General features: G+C 44.4%; 1 protein-coding gene across 5 annotated transcripts in view; it reads right to left on the reverse strand.

Moving 5' to 3' along the window:
- GRM5 (glutamate metabotropic receptor 5) overlaps positions 1-18,604 on the reverse strand; it is a 259,730-nt gene that overhangs the window by 19,953 nt on the left and 221,173 nt on the right. For 3 of the 5 annotated variants that reach the window (XM_028726026.2, XM_028726024.2, XM_028726025.2), the window contains exon 8: positions 14,767-15,706. In XM_028726026.2, the coding sequence (XP_028581859.2) occupies positions 14,767-15,706 (940 nt within the window). Of the gene's footprint in view, positions 1-9,010; positions 9,112-14,766; positions 15,707-18,604 lie in introns of all 5 variants that reach the window. The other 2 variants (XM_028726027.2, XM_028726028.2) reach the window with 1 other exon arrangement.

Consider the following 18,604-nt stretch of genomic DNA (forward strand, 5'->3'; position numbering starts at 1 on the left):
GCATCTCATAGCAGAGGGTGGAGGTGCCATGACAAGGAGATTTTGGCTCTGCTTCTCTCCCCTGATGGAAGTATCAGCAGCGGCTAGGTCTCCACTGGTTTCAGCAGAGCCGGAATGACACCATCGCTTCCCCATCTCTAATAAGCGTTGAAAGAAATACAGAGTTTCCTACGCCCACGTAGTTTCAAGAGACCCCATTTAAAGCCAAGCGTACCATTTCATTATCTAGTTGTTTAGTTGCATCTATGGGAGTAACCCTTTAAAAATAAAGCTGCTGTAATTAGACAATCACGTGTAACTGCCGCCTGTGCTTTACACAAGCAAAAAAATGATTCCCCAGCTCTTTGCGAAGCGGTAATCTACAGGCAGAGGTCTGCCTGGGCACCGGACTGACACGTTCTTGCACGTATCTCCTCCTGAAAAGTGTCACTATAGAATAGATTACAGAGTGGCAAATTCTTATGATAGAATACCTGCAACTAGCAAAATTGAAATAGAAAAATTAGAGGAGTGTCAAACCAGAAGGTATATAGGGAATGGAAAATATTTAAAGGAGACTTTAAAATGTACTGTACGAACAATAAGATACTTGCAGAAATAAGATACTGGTAACCAAGAATTACATAAAATATAATAGTGGATTATATATATATATACACAAAACAAAATAATATGAATCTGTGAAGAGATACAGATAATATAAGTGGTATAATGAGAATGTAAGTGTAATATATTGTATTTGTTTATGTTTGTTTCTTTATATTTTCTTATTTCATCATTTCTATTCATTTGTATCATTTTCTGTTTTATATGTTATGTAACTTGTGTATATTTGTCTATGTGAAAATTAATAAAGATTTGATTAAAAAAAAAAAAAGAATAGATAGTTTCTATGACCCGTTCACAGGAGATCAGCATAGACATTGAAATGGCCTCATACTGTGTTTTTCAGTTTGAATGTATCAGCATCAGAACATACTGTATAGCTTTCCTGCAGAACACAACAGAGTGGCTGGTTTAGCTAAAAGCTGGTTTAGGTGACATATCAGACAGTTCCCTGTCCGGTACACTTCATGTTTTGCTTGAACGATGCCTCTAGTTCACTTCAGAACCTCAGATATATAAGCTAGGCACCAAAGGGTTCTTTAAACTAGGGTTACAGTTGCCAAAATGGAATGCCTAGTTGCAATTTTTGGGGCCAGACGGCTCAAAAGTCGTATTTTTCAATATGGCTTTTAGGTTCCTGAAATCCATTCTGATTGCGCAGATAAAATATAACAGATAGAATTCTACGGGATGTGTTGCTAGTGTGTGAAAACAGGCAAGATCCAGTGACCCCCTAGCAATGACAAACTTAGACAGCATCTTAAAAAGCAGAGACATCACCTTGCCAACAATGGTCCATATAGTTAAAGCTATGGTTTTCCCAGTAGTGATGTATGGAAGTGAGAGCTGGACCATAAAGAAGGCTGATCACCAAAGAATTTATGCTTTTGAATTATGGTGCTGGAGGAGACTCTTGAGAGTCCCGTGGACTGCAAGAAGAACAAACCTATCCATTCTGAAGGAAATCAGCCCTGAGTGCTGGAAGGACAGATCCTGAAGCTGAGGCTCCAATACTTTGGCCACCTCATGAGAAGAGAAGACTCCCTGGAAAAGACCCTGATGCTGGGAAAGATTGAGGGCACAAGGAGAAGGGACGACAGAAGACAAGATGGTTGGACAGAGTTCTCCAAGCTACCAGCATGAGTTTGACCAAACTGGGGGAGTCAGTGGAAGACAGGAGTGCCTGGTGTGCTCTGGTCCATGGGGTCATGAAGATTTGGACATGACTAAATGACTAAACAACAACATAGTGGCAAAAAGACCACTTTATGATTCAGAAAGGTCCTGATTCAAGAATCGTGACTATGAACTCATTGAGAAGCCTCAGTCAACCCCCCACCCTCTCAAATTTGACTTAGAAAATGGGAGTGACAATCCTGAACTACCTTCCAGACCTGTTGCAAGGATTTCAACAAGGTAGTGTATAAGGGCCTTGATTGCATTAAAGAGTGATAAATATACCAATATAGTTTCATTTTTTAAAAAAAGTTTCTGAACTTGGATTTGAAGCAGTGCACTCTATTCATTCAGCCAAACAATTTGTATCACTCTGTCAAAAACGGTTTAATCAAATCTATGCCATGGAACACTCTCTGGCATGTAAATTAAAATCCATTGTAATCATAGTGTACGAGAAGCTCAATTCATTATATGATGGAGCATTTTTTTAAGAGCAATTCATCAAAATCGTTCAGATCTAATATCCTTCACACAATTTCACAAAGACAACCCAGCTATTCCTCTGCAACCCTTAATTTTAATTAATCACATTATCAAACTTGTCCAGAGAGGTACCTGAAATAAATTATCTATATGGAATGAATGAGTCTGACCATCAAACAACCTCCACACTCCTAGATTATGTGGTACAGCAACCTGCGAGAAATATAAGCCATCCTCAAAGGAAGGTGAACACTGCAAGAGTTGGATGAGAACAGTGGCTCTGATCCAGTTTAAGCTGCTGCAACTACTTGTGCATAACACAAATATCAGAGTGGATGGGGATATATATCCCTAATAACCACAAAATGCTCATCCAATCAATGGGAACGAGGGTTGGATGAATCCTATCAATTTCAGCATCTCACCATATCCCCAATCTTCATTTTGGATCTCCACATTTTCAGATCAGTTTGTGATTATTATTTTTTAAAGAAGTCCTCGTGAAAATTCACCAGCATTTTAATGTGACTTTCTCCTAATGTACATTTTTGTAAGCAATTTACCTAATGTACACATTTTTTAAAAACCTAATAATAAAGACTTTATGAATATTTCCCCCCCACTAATATATATGCATAATTGTGCATAACTAATGCAGCAAAAAAATATGCATTTTTTTGTATACATTACTTGCTGCAGCACAAAATATGGAGAAGTGTGGATTTTTATGAAGGGTGGCTGTTGTTTCAGTTCACATATTGTTCTGGAAAGTGCAACCTAGTTAGGTTTGACTTTAAATGCAGGCTTAAATGAATTTCTCCTTCATACCTAATGGGAACCATGGTTCCCTGTGAAGGGAATTGTGAAATCCCAACGGATATCAACGTGCATGTGAGATCCACACCATGTGCATTCCTTGTCACTTCTTCTGTTTTCAATGTGAGTGAGTGACTTCACCGGAATGAGTGAGTGACATCACCGGAAGCCCAGGTAACATGAGTGGCTAGAAGCACTCCCTCTCCCCCCAGGTGTGTCTGGTATGGCAGCTTCAGCCATTCCTGGACTGGGAGAGCTTGACCCTGGAAGTTCAGGCATTGGTGACTTCAAGATTGGATTACTGCAACACCCTCTACATGGGCTTCCCAGTGTTAGAATTCCTGCTCCATGATTGCAGTCATGGGATTGTTGTCTTTCACATGATGGTATATGTTTTGACTCCACAGAGTGGGAAGTGAAGGAAACAGGATGTTTGTGTTACTCTGTTTCTGTGAAGTGGGACTATTGTCCTTTGTTCTTTTCTCTTTGCTGTCTGATGCTAGAGAGAGAGGGAGCCATGTTGCAGTGCTCCGTGTGTGTTTATATGTAAATAAAGTAGATTAGCCAAAATGCTGAGTTGCTGAGGTCTGTCACACAAGTTGCGCAAACTCTGCAGATCCCTAAGTGTGCCGGTTTCGGTTGGCATCAGTCGCTGTGATGTTCAGGCTAAAGAAAGCTTTTGAAGCTCCCAAACGATCGACCAGGAGCGAGGAAACATGCCTATCAGGCATGTGTCTCTGCCAGAGTCCTACTTGAGTGTAGGCTGAACTCCTGACACCCTTGTGCTTGATCCAGATACTGCAGTTAAACCTTCCTCTGTGAACCAGCCTATTGCAGGCTGGATTGTCCTCCAGACACCAAATTGGCCAATGGCAGCAGGAATTAGGGAGCATTCCCCCTGGGCACAGGACCAACTGACCAATAGTGGTGCTTGGCCCTGTGCCCAGGGCAAGGATAAATTTCCAGCTTGCTGGGCCTTTGGCCTCTCTCTCTCTCGCCACTGCAATGCTGTTGCTGAGAGGGAGACCCTGCCAGCATATAACACCTCTGCTTCGAGATCTGATTGCTGATTTGTTAACTAAGCCTTGTTCAAGGTGTTACTGTTGGTATATAAAGCTCTTAACTGCTTGGGACCAGTTACTTGAGAGCAAGTGTGGTGTAGTAGTTAAGAACAGTGGACTCGTAATCTGGTGAACCAGGTTCGCTTCCCCGCTCCTCTACATGCAGCTGCTGGGTGACCTTGGGCTAATCACACTTCTTTGAAGTCTCTCAGCCTCACTCACCTCACAGAGTGTTTGTTGTGGGGGAGGAAGGGAAAGGAGATTGTTAGCTGCTTTGAGACTCCTTCGGGTAGTGATAAAGCGGGATATCAAATCCAAACTCTTTTTACTTGCAGGATCATCTTGCCCCATATGCGTTCACTCAACCACTTTGATCTGCAGAACTGTTACAGGTACCACATAATACTTGTTCCGCTTTAGTTGAGATTTCCTGCATTGGAAATCCCTTCCAACGCTACCATTCTATGATTCTATAACTTTATAGTGTGACAGCACCCACCTTTGGAACTCCCTACTTATTGACAGCAGGCAGACGCCTTCACCGCTCTCTTGCCAGTGCCTGCTAAATAATATATATATTTTTAGGCCAACTTATCCAGGCACTTGGATACTGGCATGCTTTAATCTTTTTTTCTTTGGTGATTTTAATTATCTTCAAATGCCTTCAGCTGTTTCTAGCTGTTTTTATTTATTACATTACTTCTTGTACACCACTTAGACGTTTGTCTACAATCAAGCGGCATATAAATTTTGTTAAATAAATGTGCTGATGTAGCCTAAATAGCACTATCTTTGCAGAGGGAGGGAAGTATCAGATAGACCGGAGCAATGCCAAGATTTGTAGAAGCGCATTAAAAATCTTTTGAATGAAACCATAAATGGGAGAGCCCAACAAGGAAGGAGCATTTCTCAGTCAGGTGGGGACTGAGCATGCTCAGTAGTCGCAGAGTACTGACTGACAGTCGGGGGCGGCAGCACTGAAGATAGACAACCAGGGTAAAATAACAGAATGGAATGCAGTGGAGTTTCGTGAATGGTGTGCATGCCTGGCTGACTGGAATGTGCACTCGACACTGCAACATTTTGTTGCAGCCCCCACCGCCTATACTTCTAAAACGGTTCTTCCTTTTCTCTTTTAAATGCACCACTTCATTCCAGGGGTCTTTGTAGTCTTTGAAATATTTTCAGTGCGGTCCGCCTATAAACCAATTAAGCGCTGTTTTGTCAAAATCAGTTTTGTCTCCACGCAACACCACTCTCAGATCTCCAGGGATCTGGATATTTGCTCTCGCTGTCGCTGGCAATTTTACATCTGTGGACTCTATCTGCCAGTGAGGTTTTAGATTTGGATGGCTTTAAAGGGGGGGATTAGACAAATTCATGGAGGGTAAGTCAAATCGATCACTACTAGTTGCGATAGATATGTATTGCCTCTGGTATCAAAGGTATGGAGTACCCTGCTCTATACTGAGTCAGACCACTGGTGCCTCTACTTCAGCACTGTCTACACTGGCAGGCAAAGGCTCCTCCGTGTTTCAGGCAGGTGACATTCCAACCTCGCCTAGGGATGCTGGGATTTGAACCAGGGACCTTATGCATTCAAAGCTCTACCACTGAACTACAGTCCTTCCCAGGAGCATATTGCTCACTATGCCTCTGAGTACAAGATTGCTATTGCACACATGCTTTGCTTGTTTCCCAGGTACAGCTGGTAGGCCACTGTGAAAACAGAATGCTAGAACAAACCAGCAGTAAATCACACTGTCAAAGCTGGACTTAACTCTTTATTAGCCAAAACACGTACTTCACACACTTGAGCACAGCAGTTCATCTCTGGTAGGTCTGGTCCCATGGATCTGTTGCTCAGACTGAAAGTCCCTGTCTCCCCAAAGCCCTCCCCTCCTCTCCAGGGCCTTCCCCAAGCAATCAGAGACTCTGCCTGCTTGCAGCCTGCCGCTGCTCAGCCCATTTCAGCTCTCTTCTGGTTCTGGGAGACAAGGGTGAGGGAAGCTTGTTGCAGCAGGAGGGGGAGACTCTTCAGTGGCCTGACTCATCTCTGCCTCTTGACCTCTCTCCTCTCACTCCCCTGTTTCAGCACCTGCCTCTTAATTCTGGATTTGTCGCTGCCACAGACTCTCCCAGCTCACTAAGCCCTGTTACCTCTTCAGCTTCTGACATCTCCTCTTCCCAATCCTCTCCCATTGTCTCCCCAGGCTCTGAGCTTTCTTCCCTTGGTGGTTCCCCAGCTGGTTCCTCCCAACATTCCTCTACATGCAACCAGTCCATGACAACTAGATGCGCCTTTGGTCTGATCCAACAGACCAACATTTTTCAACATTGAAAAAGGCTGCTTTGAACAGACCAAGGACCCATCTAGTCCAGCATCTTGTTCTCAGAATGGCCAACCAGATGCCTATTGGAAACCCACAAGCAGCACTGGAGTGAAAAAAAAACCCACTAGTGATTTCCCCACTTGTGATTTCCAGCAACTAGCATTCACAGGCATACACGCTCAGTGGAGGTAGAACAATAGCCAGCATGGCTAGAAATGATTGATTCTTAGGTCCTTACGGGTCAAAGAACAGCCATCCATTTTTATATCGGACACAACGGAGAAGGCCTTTTCAAAAATGATGCCCACCATGTCCAATATTTGTATGTGTATTAAAAATGCAGCCGTATCTATGCCTACATACAATTGCTATCCAGTAAATCAGGGACATCATTTCAATCAACTAGCAGATCCTTAAACGGATTTACCTAAACAATTAAACAACTCATTGCTTTATTGAGCGGTCACAAAATTTAGCTTGCAAACTTGTCAGCCCATATCCTTGATGAATGGTAAAGGCACACAGCAGAACAAGCTCCCAAAGCACTTTTTAAAAATCCATTCCCTTTTCAAGGGCCACACATTAGCTGTCATGTGCTGAGAAGGTTATGTTCTCCAGGTGGGAGCAAGCAAAACTCAAGACTGCAGCCCTGGCTAATTCAGGGGCTGTAATTGAGACCCTTAACCAACAGAGGGAGGGAGGGAGGGAGGGAGGGAGGGGGAAGGAAAAGTCACAGGCATCGTAGCCAGACCAGGGTCCTTCATAGGAAAGCCCCCTGGCTTTTTCCATCGGATGTTTTTCAGCACAGAAGATGTGTTGTTGCAGGGGTGGGGAGTCATATGGGTGACGACCCTTAAGAACTGCAGGAAAGTTAGAAATCAGTGGATGAAGGTGGGGAAAGCACAGTCTATGCCCTGCCCATCTGACTGGGTTGCCCCAACCACTCTAGGTAGCTTCCAACATATGTGAAAACATAATAAACCATCAAAACTTCCCTATACAAAGCTGCCTTTAGATGCCTTCTAAAGGTTATTTATCTCCTTGGCTCAAGGAGTTGCAGAATTCCGTACCCTCCGGTGAAAATAGGGATGTCCTAAGGAAAAGCGGGACATTCTGGGATCAAATCAGAAACTGGGATGGCTTCTGTAAATCTGGGATTGTCACTGGGAAATAGGGGCACTTGGAGGGTTTGAGATGGGCTTCAGGGGAGATGGAGCATTCAGAACAAACACATCTGCTCAAATGACTGCAAGCAGAATTGAGGTGAGCACAATGTGCTGCAAGCAGGCTCCTTCACACCGATTCTGTTCATACCCCCAAACCCTAGCTGGTCCTCTGCCCCATTTCCCTATGGATCTGATGAACCGTCAGCCAGAGAAACAAAAAAATGCCGATATTACTGTCAGAAGCCTCGATTCTGGGCTGCAAAGTCTTCAGCTCAGTTGAGCGAGGCAACTCGGGGGTTCAAGAACATTCGAAAAAGCCTTTGAGATTTCCCCACGTAGTCAAAGGCAATGTTTGCAAGCCCTCCAGTCATTTTTTGAATGGAACTGAGGGATATCCACGCATTCCTAGTGCGTTCTCCCTCCCTCCCTCTCTCTCTCTCTCTCTCTCTCTCTCTCTCTCTCTCTCTCTCTCCACCACTAGGTGGAGTCTTGCCCTTACCACAACTGTTATGGCCCAGTGTCTCTGCTGCCCTAGAACTTTACAGGACTCTTGCCTTAAACTGCATCCTACGCAGAAAGGAAAAGGAGAAAAGGCCATGCATACCTGCGCTCCGTTTCCTGCTTTTGTTCGCTCTCATTCTCAGCCTGACAACATGCCAACTTCTGAACGGAGCCCTGGTGCTATCTCTTTGACAAGCCTTTGAAGCAACGTGGCCGGGCCACCAATTAGCATCAAAAGAGCACTGTACTAATGATAGAGGTTCTTCTATGCCCTGGCGTGACTTAAACTACATGTTTCTTTAAGAACTGGCATGACTCACTCCTTTACAACACTCTGTACCATCTAAATATAACCACATCATTCCAATTCAAAGCCCCCTCCCAGTTTTGTTTTGTTTTGTTTTTTTGCATTATTTTGTTTTGGCTTCCAGTCACTTCAGTGTTGGCTTGAATGGACCCATGATTTATACTTTGGAATTATTTACAGGTTGATCATTAAATAAGAAGCGGTCTGCGTTCCTGCGCTTGAGAAGGTAATCTGCCAAATTTAACATAATAGAACGCTGTCCCACCTGCTGTTGTAAAAGTTTGACAGACTGACAGCTGTTTTCTGGAAGAGTGGTCTCTGGGGTTTTGTAATGGGTTCCTTGGCAGGCAGGCATCCAACAGGTGAAGCTTTCCCTAGCCCGGCAGTTCTGCTCCAAGAGAGGGAGCCTTTCAGCCTTTCCAAAGAGTGGTGCGCCTGTCCTCCGATTTTGTGAAAAGTTTCCCATTCCTGCAAAAGAGGCTTCTGTCTCCTTCGCTCTGCCTCATTGTCAGGAGGAAGCTAGGAAATTTCTTTACCATTTCTGTGCGTTGAGCTTACCTTATCGCTGCAAGGTGGCTGGGGGTGGTGCGTGTCTTTTCCTGTCCATTAACCATTTCTGCAGCACTCTGCAGCCTCCACGGCTGCCAGCATTTCCTGATCTGAAAAAGCCCCATGGGAGCAGTTACCTCATGACATCTTCCCCCTGGGCTTCATCTCGAAAGGTGGGGAAGCCAGGGGAAAAACAGGCAACTGAGTGCCTGAGATCAGTGCACCTGCGGATTTTGTTTTCAAGGGTGCAATTGTACGGCAAGGTCTGCTCCAGCTCAGCAGGCTAATTCCCTGTCTCAGCTGCTGTTAAGTCCCCAACCCTGTCTCAACTGAAGATACACCAGAGTAACTTGCTCACCTGAGCTCTGCCAGGGCCCAGCTGACTGACCTGAAATCTGTTGAAAGGGGCATTCTAGGTTGTGATAGGGGTGGAACCAGAAAGGGGAGATTTAAGCTGGACCCTAAGCCTGTTTAGCTTAGTCGTATGACCTGGCAACTCAGAGTAGAACATTATTTTAAAGGCTTGTTTTCCCTCTGCCAGGCTTAGGAAGAGCAGCAGCAACCCTGCTGCAGAATGAGTTTTGGATATGGCGTAACTTTACGCTGGCTTAACTTACAGTGGCTTCTTGGTGCTACCTAAGCAAAGCCCTTCCTTTTGAAAAGAATTCCCATGCCAATGGCTTTAAAAGACTTTACTTCGAGCCATCCCACCATCCCTTCCTTACAGGAAAGTCAAGAAATCGTGGGCACCCAGGAAGAGTGCCGACTGTGGTGTCATGGTTAGATCACTGGACTAGGACCTGGGAGACCAGGGTTCAAATCCCTGCTCAGTCATGAAGCTCACTGGGTGAACTTATTTTTAGGCCAGTCGCTCTCAGCCTGAACTACCTGACATGGGATAAACTACCTGTTGTGAGATAAAATGGAGCAAGGGGAGAGCTGTTTACACCACCTTGAGCTCCTTAGGGTGCAAATGTAATAACCAGTTCTGGCCCCTCTCACTGCCATGACAGTGGAACCTCGGGTTACGTACTGCCCCCTTTGCGTATGCTTCAGGATACGCATGCGGCAAACCCGGAAGTCACAGAAAGGTTTCCGCCGGCCACGCCTGCCCAGAAGCGGGCTACTGCTGTGTGCGCCTGTGCAGAACAGGTGCCTCTGGATACGAATGTTTTGGGGTAAGTACGGACCCCCAAAATGAATTAAATTTGTATCCAGAGGTGTTCATGGTGAGTTCCAGCACCTCTTTTTTCTAGAAAAATAGCACTGGTAATAACTAACAAACTAAATACTGGAGAGATGATTCCTAGGATGAACCAAAGGGACACTCACAAGCACCATAAAGCAACCTTGAGGCTAAGGTCAACTTAGCAAAAAACCAAAACAAGCACTCAAATCCAAACCAAAAAGATTTCAACCCACCCATGAAAATGTCGCTGAAATTTCCCCTCCCCTAATTTTCAAATGCAGTTCCCTTTATTGTTGGTTAATGGAAAACGGTAGAGAAAAAGAGAGGAGAGATTTTCAGCACGTCACTGGTGCAAAGCACAGTCTAAGGCTGGAATAGGGAACTTGTGGCCTCACAACTCCCATAAGCCCTGGCCAACAGGGCCAATGGTCAAAGATGAAGGGAGTCAGCGCCCCACAACATCGGGGTGGGGTTGGGGTGGCACCAGGTTCCCTGCCCCTGATTCAGAAGAAGCAGCTTCAGGTCTCGAGAGCAGGAGGAAAGGAACAAGTATGGAAGCTGTGTGGCCACAGGAAGTGATGTCAGCATGAGGACAGTTCAAGTTCAGCAGACTGTTAAGAAGCGACCAGAATAAATAATGACAGGCGAGGAGGGGGGGAAGAGAGTCAAAGAGTAGGAAGGAACGGCATGCGAAGAGCAAAATTTATACTAGTTGAATCACTTGGAAAACACTCATGGAAATTCCAAAAATAGCTCCTAATGATCCTATCTACTGAATGGTGAATGATTAATTTCTGGTTACGAAGCAATTATGTTGTCTTTTCACAGTGCAGGGAGCTACAGTAAGCCCACAGCGTGCTTGACAATCGGCAGAGAGAAAGGGATTTTGGATTAACAGCTTCAAAGACAAGAGGAAGCAATTTGCACTCCTTGTGTTTTTACAGGCTCTTGTTTGTCTCCTTCTGGCATATGCGCGGCTGACTCAACAGGTCTGGATGGGCCAGTGATGGAGCCTGCCCCGTATTTCCTTTTCCTTTACAAACAGGCATGTCAGTACTTTGGACTGGAAGGATGGCTGACTTACTGTACGTTTAGCCGCACATCTGCAGCTTCTGGGTGTTCAGGTTTTGCTTAGTCTAATCATGTCACGTTTCAAATGCATTGTTGATACTGATCTTGAAATGCTCTCGAAACATGTTCCTCTTATCTTAAAACTTCTCCTCTTCCTCTGCCTGGGAAGGTCACTACAATCTGCTAATGGAACCCAGTTAGCTTTGCTGGGCATCATACTTATCAGCTTGTGACATACCCTCCAATATTTCTCCATTGAGAATAGGGATGTCCTATTCAATGATAATAATAATATTAATAATACCCCTCCCATCTGACTGGGTTGCCCAGTCACTCTGGGCGGCTTCCAACATACTCATCAACATGTCTCTGATGAAAATAAGGATGTCCTAAGGAAAATACCAGGATCAAATTAGAAACCGGAACGGCTTCTGTAGATCCAGGACTGTCCCTGGAAAATAGGGACACTTGTGGGGAGTCTTTCGTGGGAGCCACACAGAGGGTGGCTTTTTCACTCATGGCACCAGTGTTGTGGAATGCCCTTCCTGGCTGAAATGCAAGAGGCCACATCAATATTTTGCTGGCTTCTGATGACACACTTGTTTGGTCCAGCATTCCTTTGAATTGAAATTCTGAGTGTATTGTTTTAACTGGGGGTTGTTGTTTTTTGGTGGGGGGCAGCCAACTGCTTTAATTTTGTCATGTTCTTTAATCGCTTGTTTCATTCTAAGTTTTAATTAAGGTTTCTTTAGTGCCCCGAGGGAACTGTTATTGTGCATTTTAATCATGTACTGATGTTAAAGTTGTAAGCCACACTTAGGAGAAATGTTGGCAGTATGAATAAATACAAACAAGTGATACTGATTACTTTTATGTATTTCTGTTATCGTTTGGTTTACCTTGTGTAATCAACGGTTGCCAACCTTTTCCGGCCAGTGGGCGCATTTGGAATTTTGTGCAGAGGAAGTCAGTAACAAAATGGCTGCCACGGGAATGTGGCACAACACAAAATGGCAGCCGAGGCTACATGGCATAACACAAAATGCCAGCCACAGATAAAAGAGCAGGAGAAAAGAGCCAAGGGCTACCATATGGTGTGGAGATGGAAGAAAAACACCTGTACCAGCCATTGCCACACATACTCACAGAGAGAAGCTCTTTGTACCTCTCCTCTGTTCAGAATGGGAGGGTGGGCAACCAGCCCTGGCATGCAGTGGAACTTGGGCATGCCTAAGAGGGCATGTTCAGTATAGGATTGTTTAAACCTGTGCAATGAGGAACTCAGCAAGAAGAGCCAACTGTTTCCAGTGCATTGCAGGGGTTTAAAAGGATTTTTACTGAGACTTTTTGTGGGTACCAGAGAAGGTACTGGCAGGCACACTGGTACCTGTTTTAAGGATATTAGATGTTTAATTTTCCTGAAATGGGAATATTGATTTGAGTTGTTATGTGTATTTTTAAAAAGAGGGAGGGGGCGTTGTCATGGTACACCTCTCATATGATTGGCAAATAGTCACATGGGAGGCATGCTTTGACAGTTTGTGACTGTCTGTCTTTCTGTTACTGGTCGCTGTTACTGTATCTCTGTGGTGTGTCTGTGAGGAGAATACAGGACACAGTAAAAGACAGTGTGTCTCTGCCTGTAATAAGTCATACAGAAGGTGATCCCTATAATGTAAACAGGGAGACTTCTGTACTGGAGATTTCTTTATAAAGAAAGAACTCTTTGATGAGCTAAAGAGCGAAGTGGGAACTGAGATTGGACCCATGTTTGTATGAACATGAGAATGAAAATATGTTCTTCATTTAAATATTTATTAAAAGAATTTATTCAGTTACCCAGAAGAATTAGGCTTTTTTCTTTCTTTCTGTAAGCTACTCTGCCACTTGACATCAAGTTTATATTTTTCCCCAATTACCCAATAATAACAACCTGCACATTGGTGACCCTGGCTGCATATTGTGAGCTACCTTCACCCCAGTTTCCTTTATTCAGGGTCTAGCATATGAATTAAAGCAGGATCTGGGTGCCTGTGGTCATCTAGATGTTGTTGGACTCCAACTCCCATCATTCCTCACCATTGGCCATGCTGGCTGGGGCAGGTGGGAGATGGAGTTCAGTGACACCTGGAGGGCAACAGGTTCTCTCTCAATTAAAGTCCAGACTATTTTAAGTATGATGCATAGGCCTGAGTTGCATGTGCCCACATCCCATAACGCAAACTTATGTAGCTCATGAAGTGTGTGAAAGATGTAGGCGTTTGGGAGATAGATGCAAATGACATGGGTCTTTTCTGTTATCCCCCAGCAAAAATATGGTGGCAAATACACCAGGGACTAGCTTCATCCATTGAGTTTCAATATGCACATACCGACAATAACCGGGGTAAGTCAACACCCCAGAAAGAATGGGCTTCCAGAAGAGCATGTGCAGAAGGCCAGGCAGCCATCTTAACAAGAGATTACAGGACTGCTATGTTAAGTTATTCTTTCAGAAGTGGTCCTTTGCATACATTCAGTGCTATATTAGCTGTTCTGTCCAACTAGTGCTGTGCTGAAATTTTCTCATCCTTATTTTTTTTTTTGCAACTGTTCCCCATCAATTAATGAGAAAAGAAATTGCATTCAAAAATTATGGGAAGAGAAAGTGATCAGTGAAGCTCTCAAGGATGGGGAGACAGGATTTGCTTCATGCTTTTATCATACTTTTGAGGTGGTTGAGGGATGTTGTGTGTGTGTCCTACCATTCATTCTGCAAATCATCTCAGCAGTGGCTTGTGCCCTGCACCCTTCCCAGGTGCCCATGCTACAGTTAAAGCTCATAGGAAGACACGATGAAGCAATTAGATCAGGAAGTGTGGGCAACTGGGGAGGCTGCAGAATGCTGAAGAAATATTTATGGAGAGAGAGGAAAAAACCCCACACACCACCCTCAGACACCTCACAACAATAAAGTAAGCTCAAAAGTCTGACCTCACTGAAATTCTAAAGTGCCATGAGAATGAATGGGGGGAAATTGAAGTCTCTTTCACAGGGGAAGGATAATTTCAAGAAATCGGAGGACAGGTTTCAACACAGCACAAGACTAAATTATTTGCCTTCAACTGGTGGTTCCGGAGTCATAAACGGATCATGATCTGACCTAGCATGGGTTGTGCTAGGTCAGTGCTATTGATATAAGTGGAAAAGGCTGATAGAAGGAGACAGAGATAAGAGAAAAGTAGGAGACAGAGAAAAAAAGAAAGGGAAAGAAGGACAGATCTAGAAAGATAAAGTAAACCTAAAGTTAATTTGAAAGTTAAATTAGTCAGCGCAGCTCCCATGTTGCAGGTTGGGCTGAAAGGTGGATTCTGAATCTTAAAGGTAGAATCCAGCTAGACCACCCAGAATAATTCCCCCCCTGTTGGGATGCAGGGCAAGGCCGGGGTGATCAAATTCAGGATGGTCCCTCTTATCCCTTCTCCTGCAGCCCCTGGAAGACCTGCACTCCAAAGCCCTCTGTTACCTTAGAGTCTCTCCAGACGACCCCCGCCTTTTCCAAAGGTTGACCAAGCTGCTTGAGCGGCTGGTGGCAGAAGACGACTTCCCGTCCCCCACGTGCATGCGGACCACGGTCGAGGTGGTGAATGCGCTGCGCACGTTCCTCTCGGGCTTGGCAAGGATGATGTAGACCTTTGGCACGAACATGCAGCCGAGAGCCACCGTGGCGCTCAAACTGACGGAGAAACACATGGTGATGATCTTATAGTTGCTCCCAAAATAGATCGGCACAAAGGCCAGCCAGATGATGCAAGTGGTGTACATGGTGAAGGCGATGTACTTGGCCTCATTGAAGTTGGCGGGGACGTTTCTGGTCTTGAACGCATAGAAGGTACAGCTCAAGATGAGCAAGCCATTGTATCCGAGGGGAGTCACGACCCCCAGGTTGGTGGTGTTGCAGATCAGGTACACTTCTCGGATGCTCGGGTAATCGTGCTTTATATTGGGCGGCTCCATGATGAAAAGAGCAACGATGATGCCCAGTTGGACGCATATCAAGATAAACGCGATGACCAGCTGGGCACAGGCGCTCATGAAGCGAGGTTTCTTGGTGCAGATCTTCTTCTTGCTGCCGGCGAGGATCCTCGCGATGCGGTTTGTTTTCGTCACCAGCGCAGAGTAGCTCATAGCCGGGGAGAGGCCAATGCCGATTCTCTGAAGGTAGCAGTAGATCTGCTGAGGCTTGGCGATGAGGCAGAAAGTGCACAGGTAACCCAGAAATATGCCGGCTAAGATGATGTAACAGAGTTCTCGGCTGGACGACTTGACCACCGGAGTGTCGCGGTACATGATGAAGACCGCGGTGACAAACATGGTAGCCAGGAGACCCAAGCAGGCGAAAACAACGGCAGCAATCGGTTCCGGGTCGCCCCAGCGGAGGTACTGGACTGGGATTAAATCACAACCTGGCACGGAGAGGAAGGGAAAATAAGTCAGTGAGGAAGAAGCCTCGGAGTAAAGAACCGAAGGCATCTGTGTATAGAACAATGGCAGCGAGGATTTTGTATGAGCAGAAGTGGAAGGAAACAGCAATACCCCCCCCCCCCCAAAGTAGAATGGATTAACAAACTAATGGACTATGCCAAAATGGCAAAACTAACTGCTAGACTAAGAGACTCTAACAAATGAGGTGTTTGTAGAAGACCAGAACCCCTTTTCGGATTACTTAAGTAAATGCTTTAATTCTTTTTCAAGACGAAATGGATTTATATCTCGAGCAACAGAAGAACAAATTTTCAAGTTTATATTTTATACTTTGCGTAATGTTAGAAACAAATAGGCAGCTCAAAGAGCTGAGATATAACGTCTTTTCAAGTGATATGGGAAGTCACAGAAAAATAAGAATGTGGTTTTTTTAAGATGCATTATGTGGATTTTTTTTTTAAAGAACCAAAGGCATCACACAGGTGTTCTTAACTTGTTGCGGAGCTGGAATATAAATTCCCCTATGCCATTTGCCTACTCTTTCGTTTGGGGGAGATGCAAAACCTCTGCAGCAGACACAGCTTGTGTTTTGCCATCTTGTTCTTCCAAAATGTGTTAACACAGACACCCATACACGTAAACCCTTGCAGTGGGCATCTCAAATGATTATCATTTGTATTGTTATTATTGAAATGTATATCCCACCTTTCTTCCCAAAGGAGTCAGTGAGGCAAATGCACAAAGGATTGAAAACATCTAAAATGCAGGTGCAAACTGGGAAATTGTTTCGGAAGAGGGAGGTCTACAGCAGATGCTGAAAGGCAACAGAGATGGGGCCTGACTCATATTTGATGAGAGGGAATTCCAAAGGAACTGGCCTGTGCAAATCCAACTGGGAATTCCATGTCCACAAAAAGAAATTTCTCAGAAAACCACTTCCCGCTTTCCTGACTTCATGCAGATTTCCTAGTTTGATATAATCCTCCTCGGGGCAGTTGACCTTCCCAGCAGCTCCTTGATTGTTACTCATAAAGCTGATATTTGATTGCTCTTCTAAGCTTGTCGTTGCTGTTCTTTGGGGCCCCCTGTTGAGTCCTTACAAGCCAGCTGGCATTGGGTTTTCTCATATCTTAAACTACTTGATGCTCAGTCAAGTATTCAGCTCCTTGAGAAAACCTCACCTGTGCTCTCACAGTCCTCTCGATTGCATTTCCAGTGCACTTTATAACTGAACACCAGCCATCCTTTCAATTATTAAAAGCGACACACACGCTCCCAGTCAACCTTGTCACAAGGGGTAGAATTATATTCTCCATTAACAGCTGCCTTTCATCCTCTCCCACTCTGTAGTTTAATGGAAAGTAAATCCTATGGAATTCAACGGAGCCTACTTCCAGGTTAGGATTGCAGCTTAAATCAAACCAACACATTGAATCTTGACCAAGATTCCTTCCTTCCTTCCTTCCTTCCTTCCTTCCTTCCTTCCTTCCTTCCTTCCTTCCTGCGACCCAGAACATCATAAATGGTTCCCCCACATGCTATCCCACTAACAGCTCTGTAAGGTAGGTTAAAGTTGAGATACAACCAATGCACTTCATGGAGTTTGGAATCAGGATTTTCCTACCCTATCCTTCCTCTAAACAAAATATATTTATTCCCCTTCCAGTAGCACCTTAGAGACCAACTAAGTTTGCTATTGGTATGAGCTTTTGTGTGCATGCACACTTCTTCAGATTTCGTATGCATGCACACGAAAGCTCTTACCAATAACAAACTTAGTTGGTCTCTAAGGTGCTACTGAAAGAATTTTTATTTTATTTTGTTTTGACTACAGCAGACCAACACGGCTACCTACCCGTAACTTCCTCTAAACGTTACACCAGCCTGGTTCTTTACTTCATATTCACACTATTTATTCACAGACTGAAGCTGCTTTGGGGGAACAATGCATCGAAACACAACATTGAGTAAGAAACGAGATGACAGATACATGGTAGCTATGGATTGTGGCTATTTTGTGTGCGCTGCTTCCCAAACCAGAGGTAGGAGTGCACTGGATGCAGAATAAATGGGAGTGTGTACTCCCATTCATGAAGAGAAAAAGTTATGAAGAGAATCCAGTCATGCCATATAGAATACTGAGTAATAACTTTTGTGACGGCTAATTGCAGATTGCGTGAATGGTACATTGGTTATTTACACTCCACCTTTCTTCCAAGGAACTTAAAGTAGCATGCATGGTTCTCTTCCTGCTCATTTTATCCTTGTAAGGTACGTTAAGCAGAGAGACAGCGAGCTTATACAATATACGATATCTTTATTGTCATTGTCCCATATAGAACAATGAAATTGAAAAACTACATAAAACATTCAAAAACTCCTAAAAACTCTGAAACCCCATTTTAAAATATACTATACTATAAAAACCCCTAAAAACTCTGAAACCCCATTTTAAAATACGCTATACTATAGAGACCCCTTATGCTGCGTTTAGAACCAGGATTGCATTTGCGTAGAAACTGTTTCTCAGGCGGCTAGTCCTGGCCTTTATAACCCTATACCTTCTTCCAGAAGGCAGAAGCTGAAAGAGATCATTTCTGGGGTGCGTACTATCCTGCGCTATCTCTGCCGCTTTCTTATGGCACCTGGCAGCATAGATTTGATCTAAGGTGGGAAGAGTGCACCCAATTATTCTCTCTGCAGTCTTTACAACCCTGGATAGCATTGTTTTTCCCCATCATGGCTGAGCAATGATTTCAATCCTGGCCTCTCAGGTCCTAGTTTGACGGTCTAACCACCACACCTAGTTCTCTGTTAGGGACCTGTTTTGAGGATAATCAACTTGTCTAGATCTGTCTGGAGGGATTTGTGAAAGCCCT

Source organism: Podarcis muralis, chromosome 4, assembly GCF_964188315.1.
Source record: "Podarcis muralis chromosome 4, rPodMur119.hap1.1, whole genome shotgun sequence".
Taxonomy (NCBI): domain Eukaryota; kingdom Metazoa; phylum Chordata; class Lepidosauria; order Squamata; family Lacertidae; genus Podarcis; species Podarcis muralis.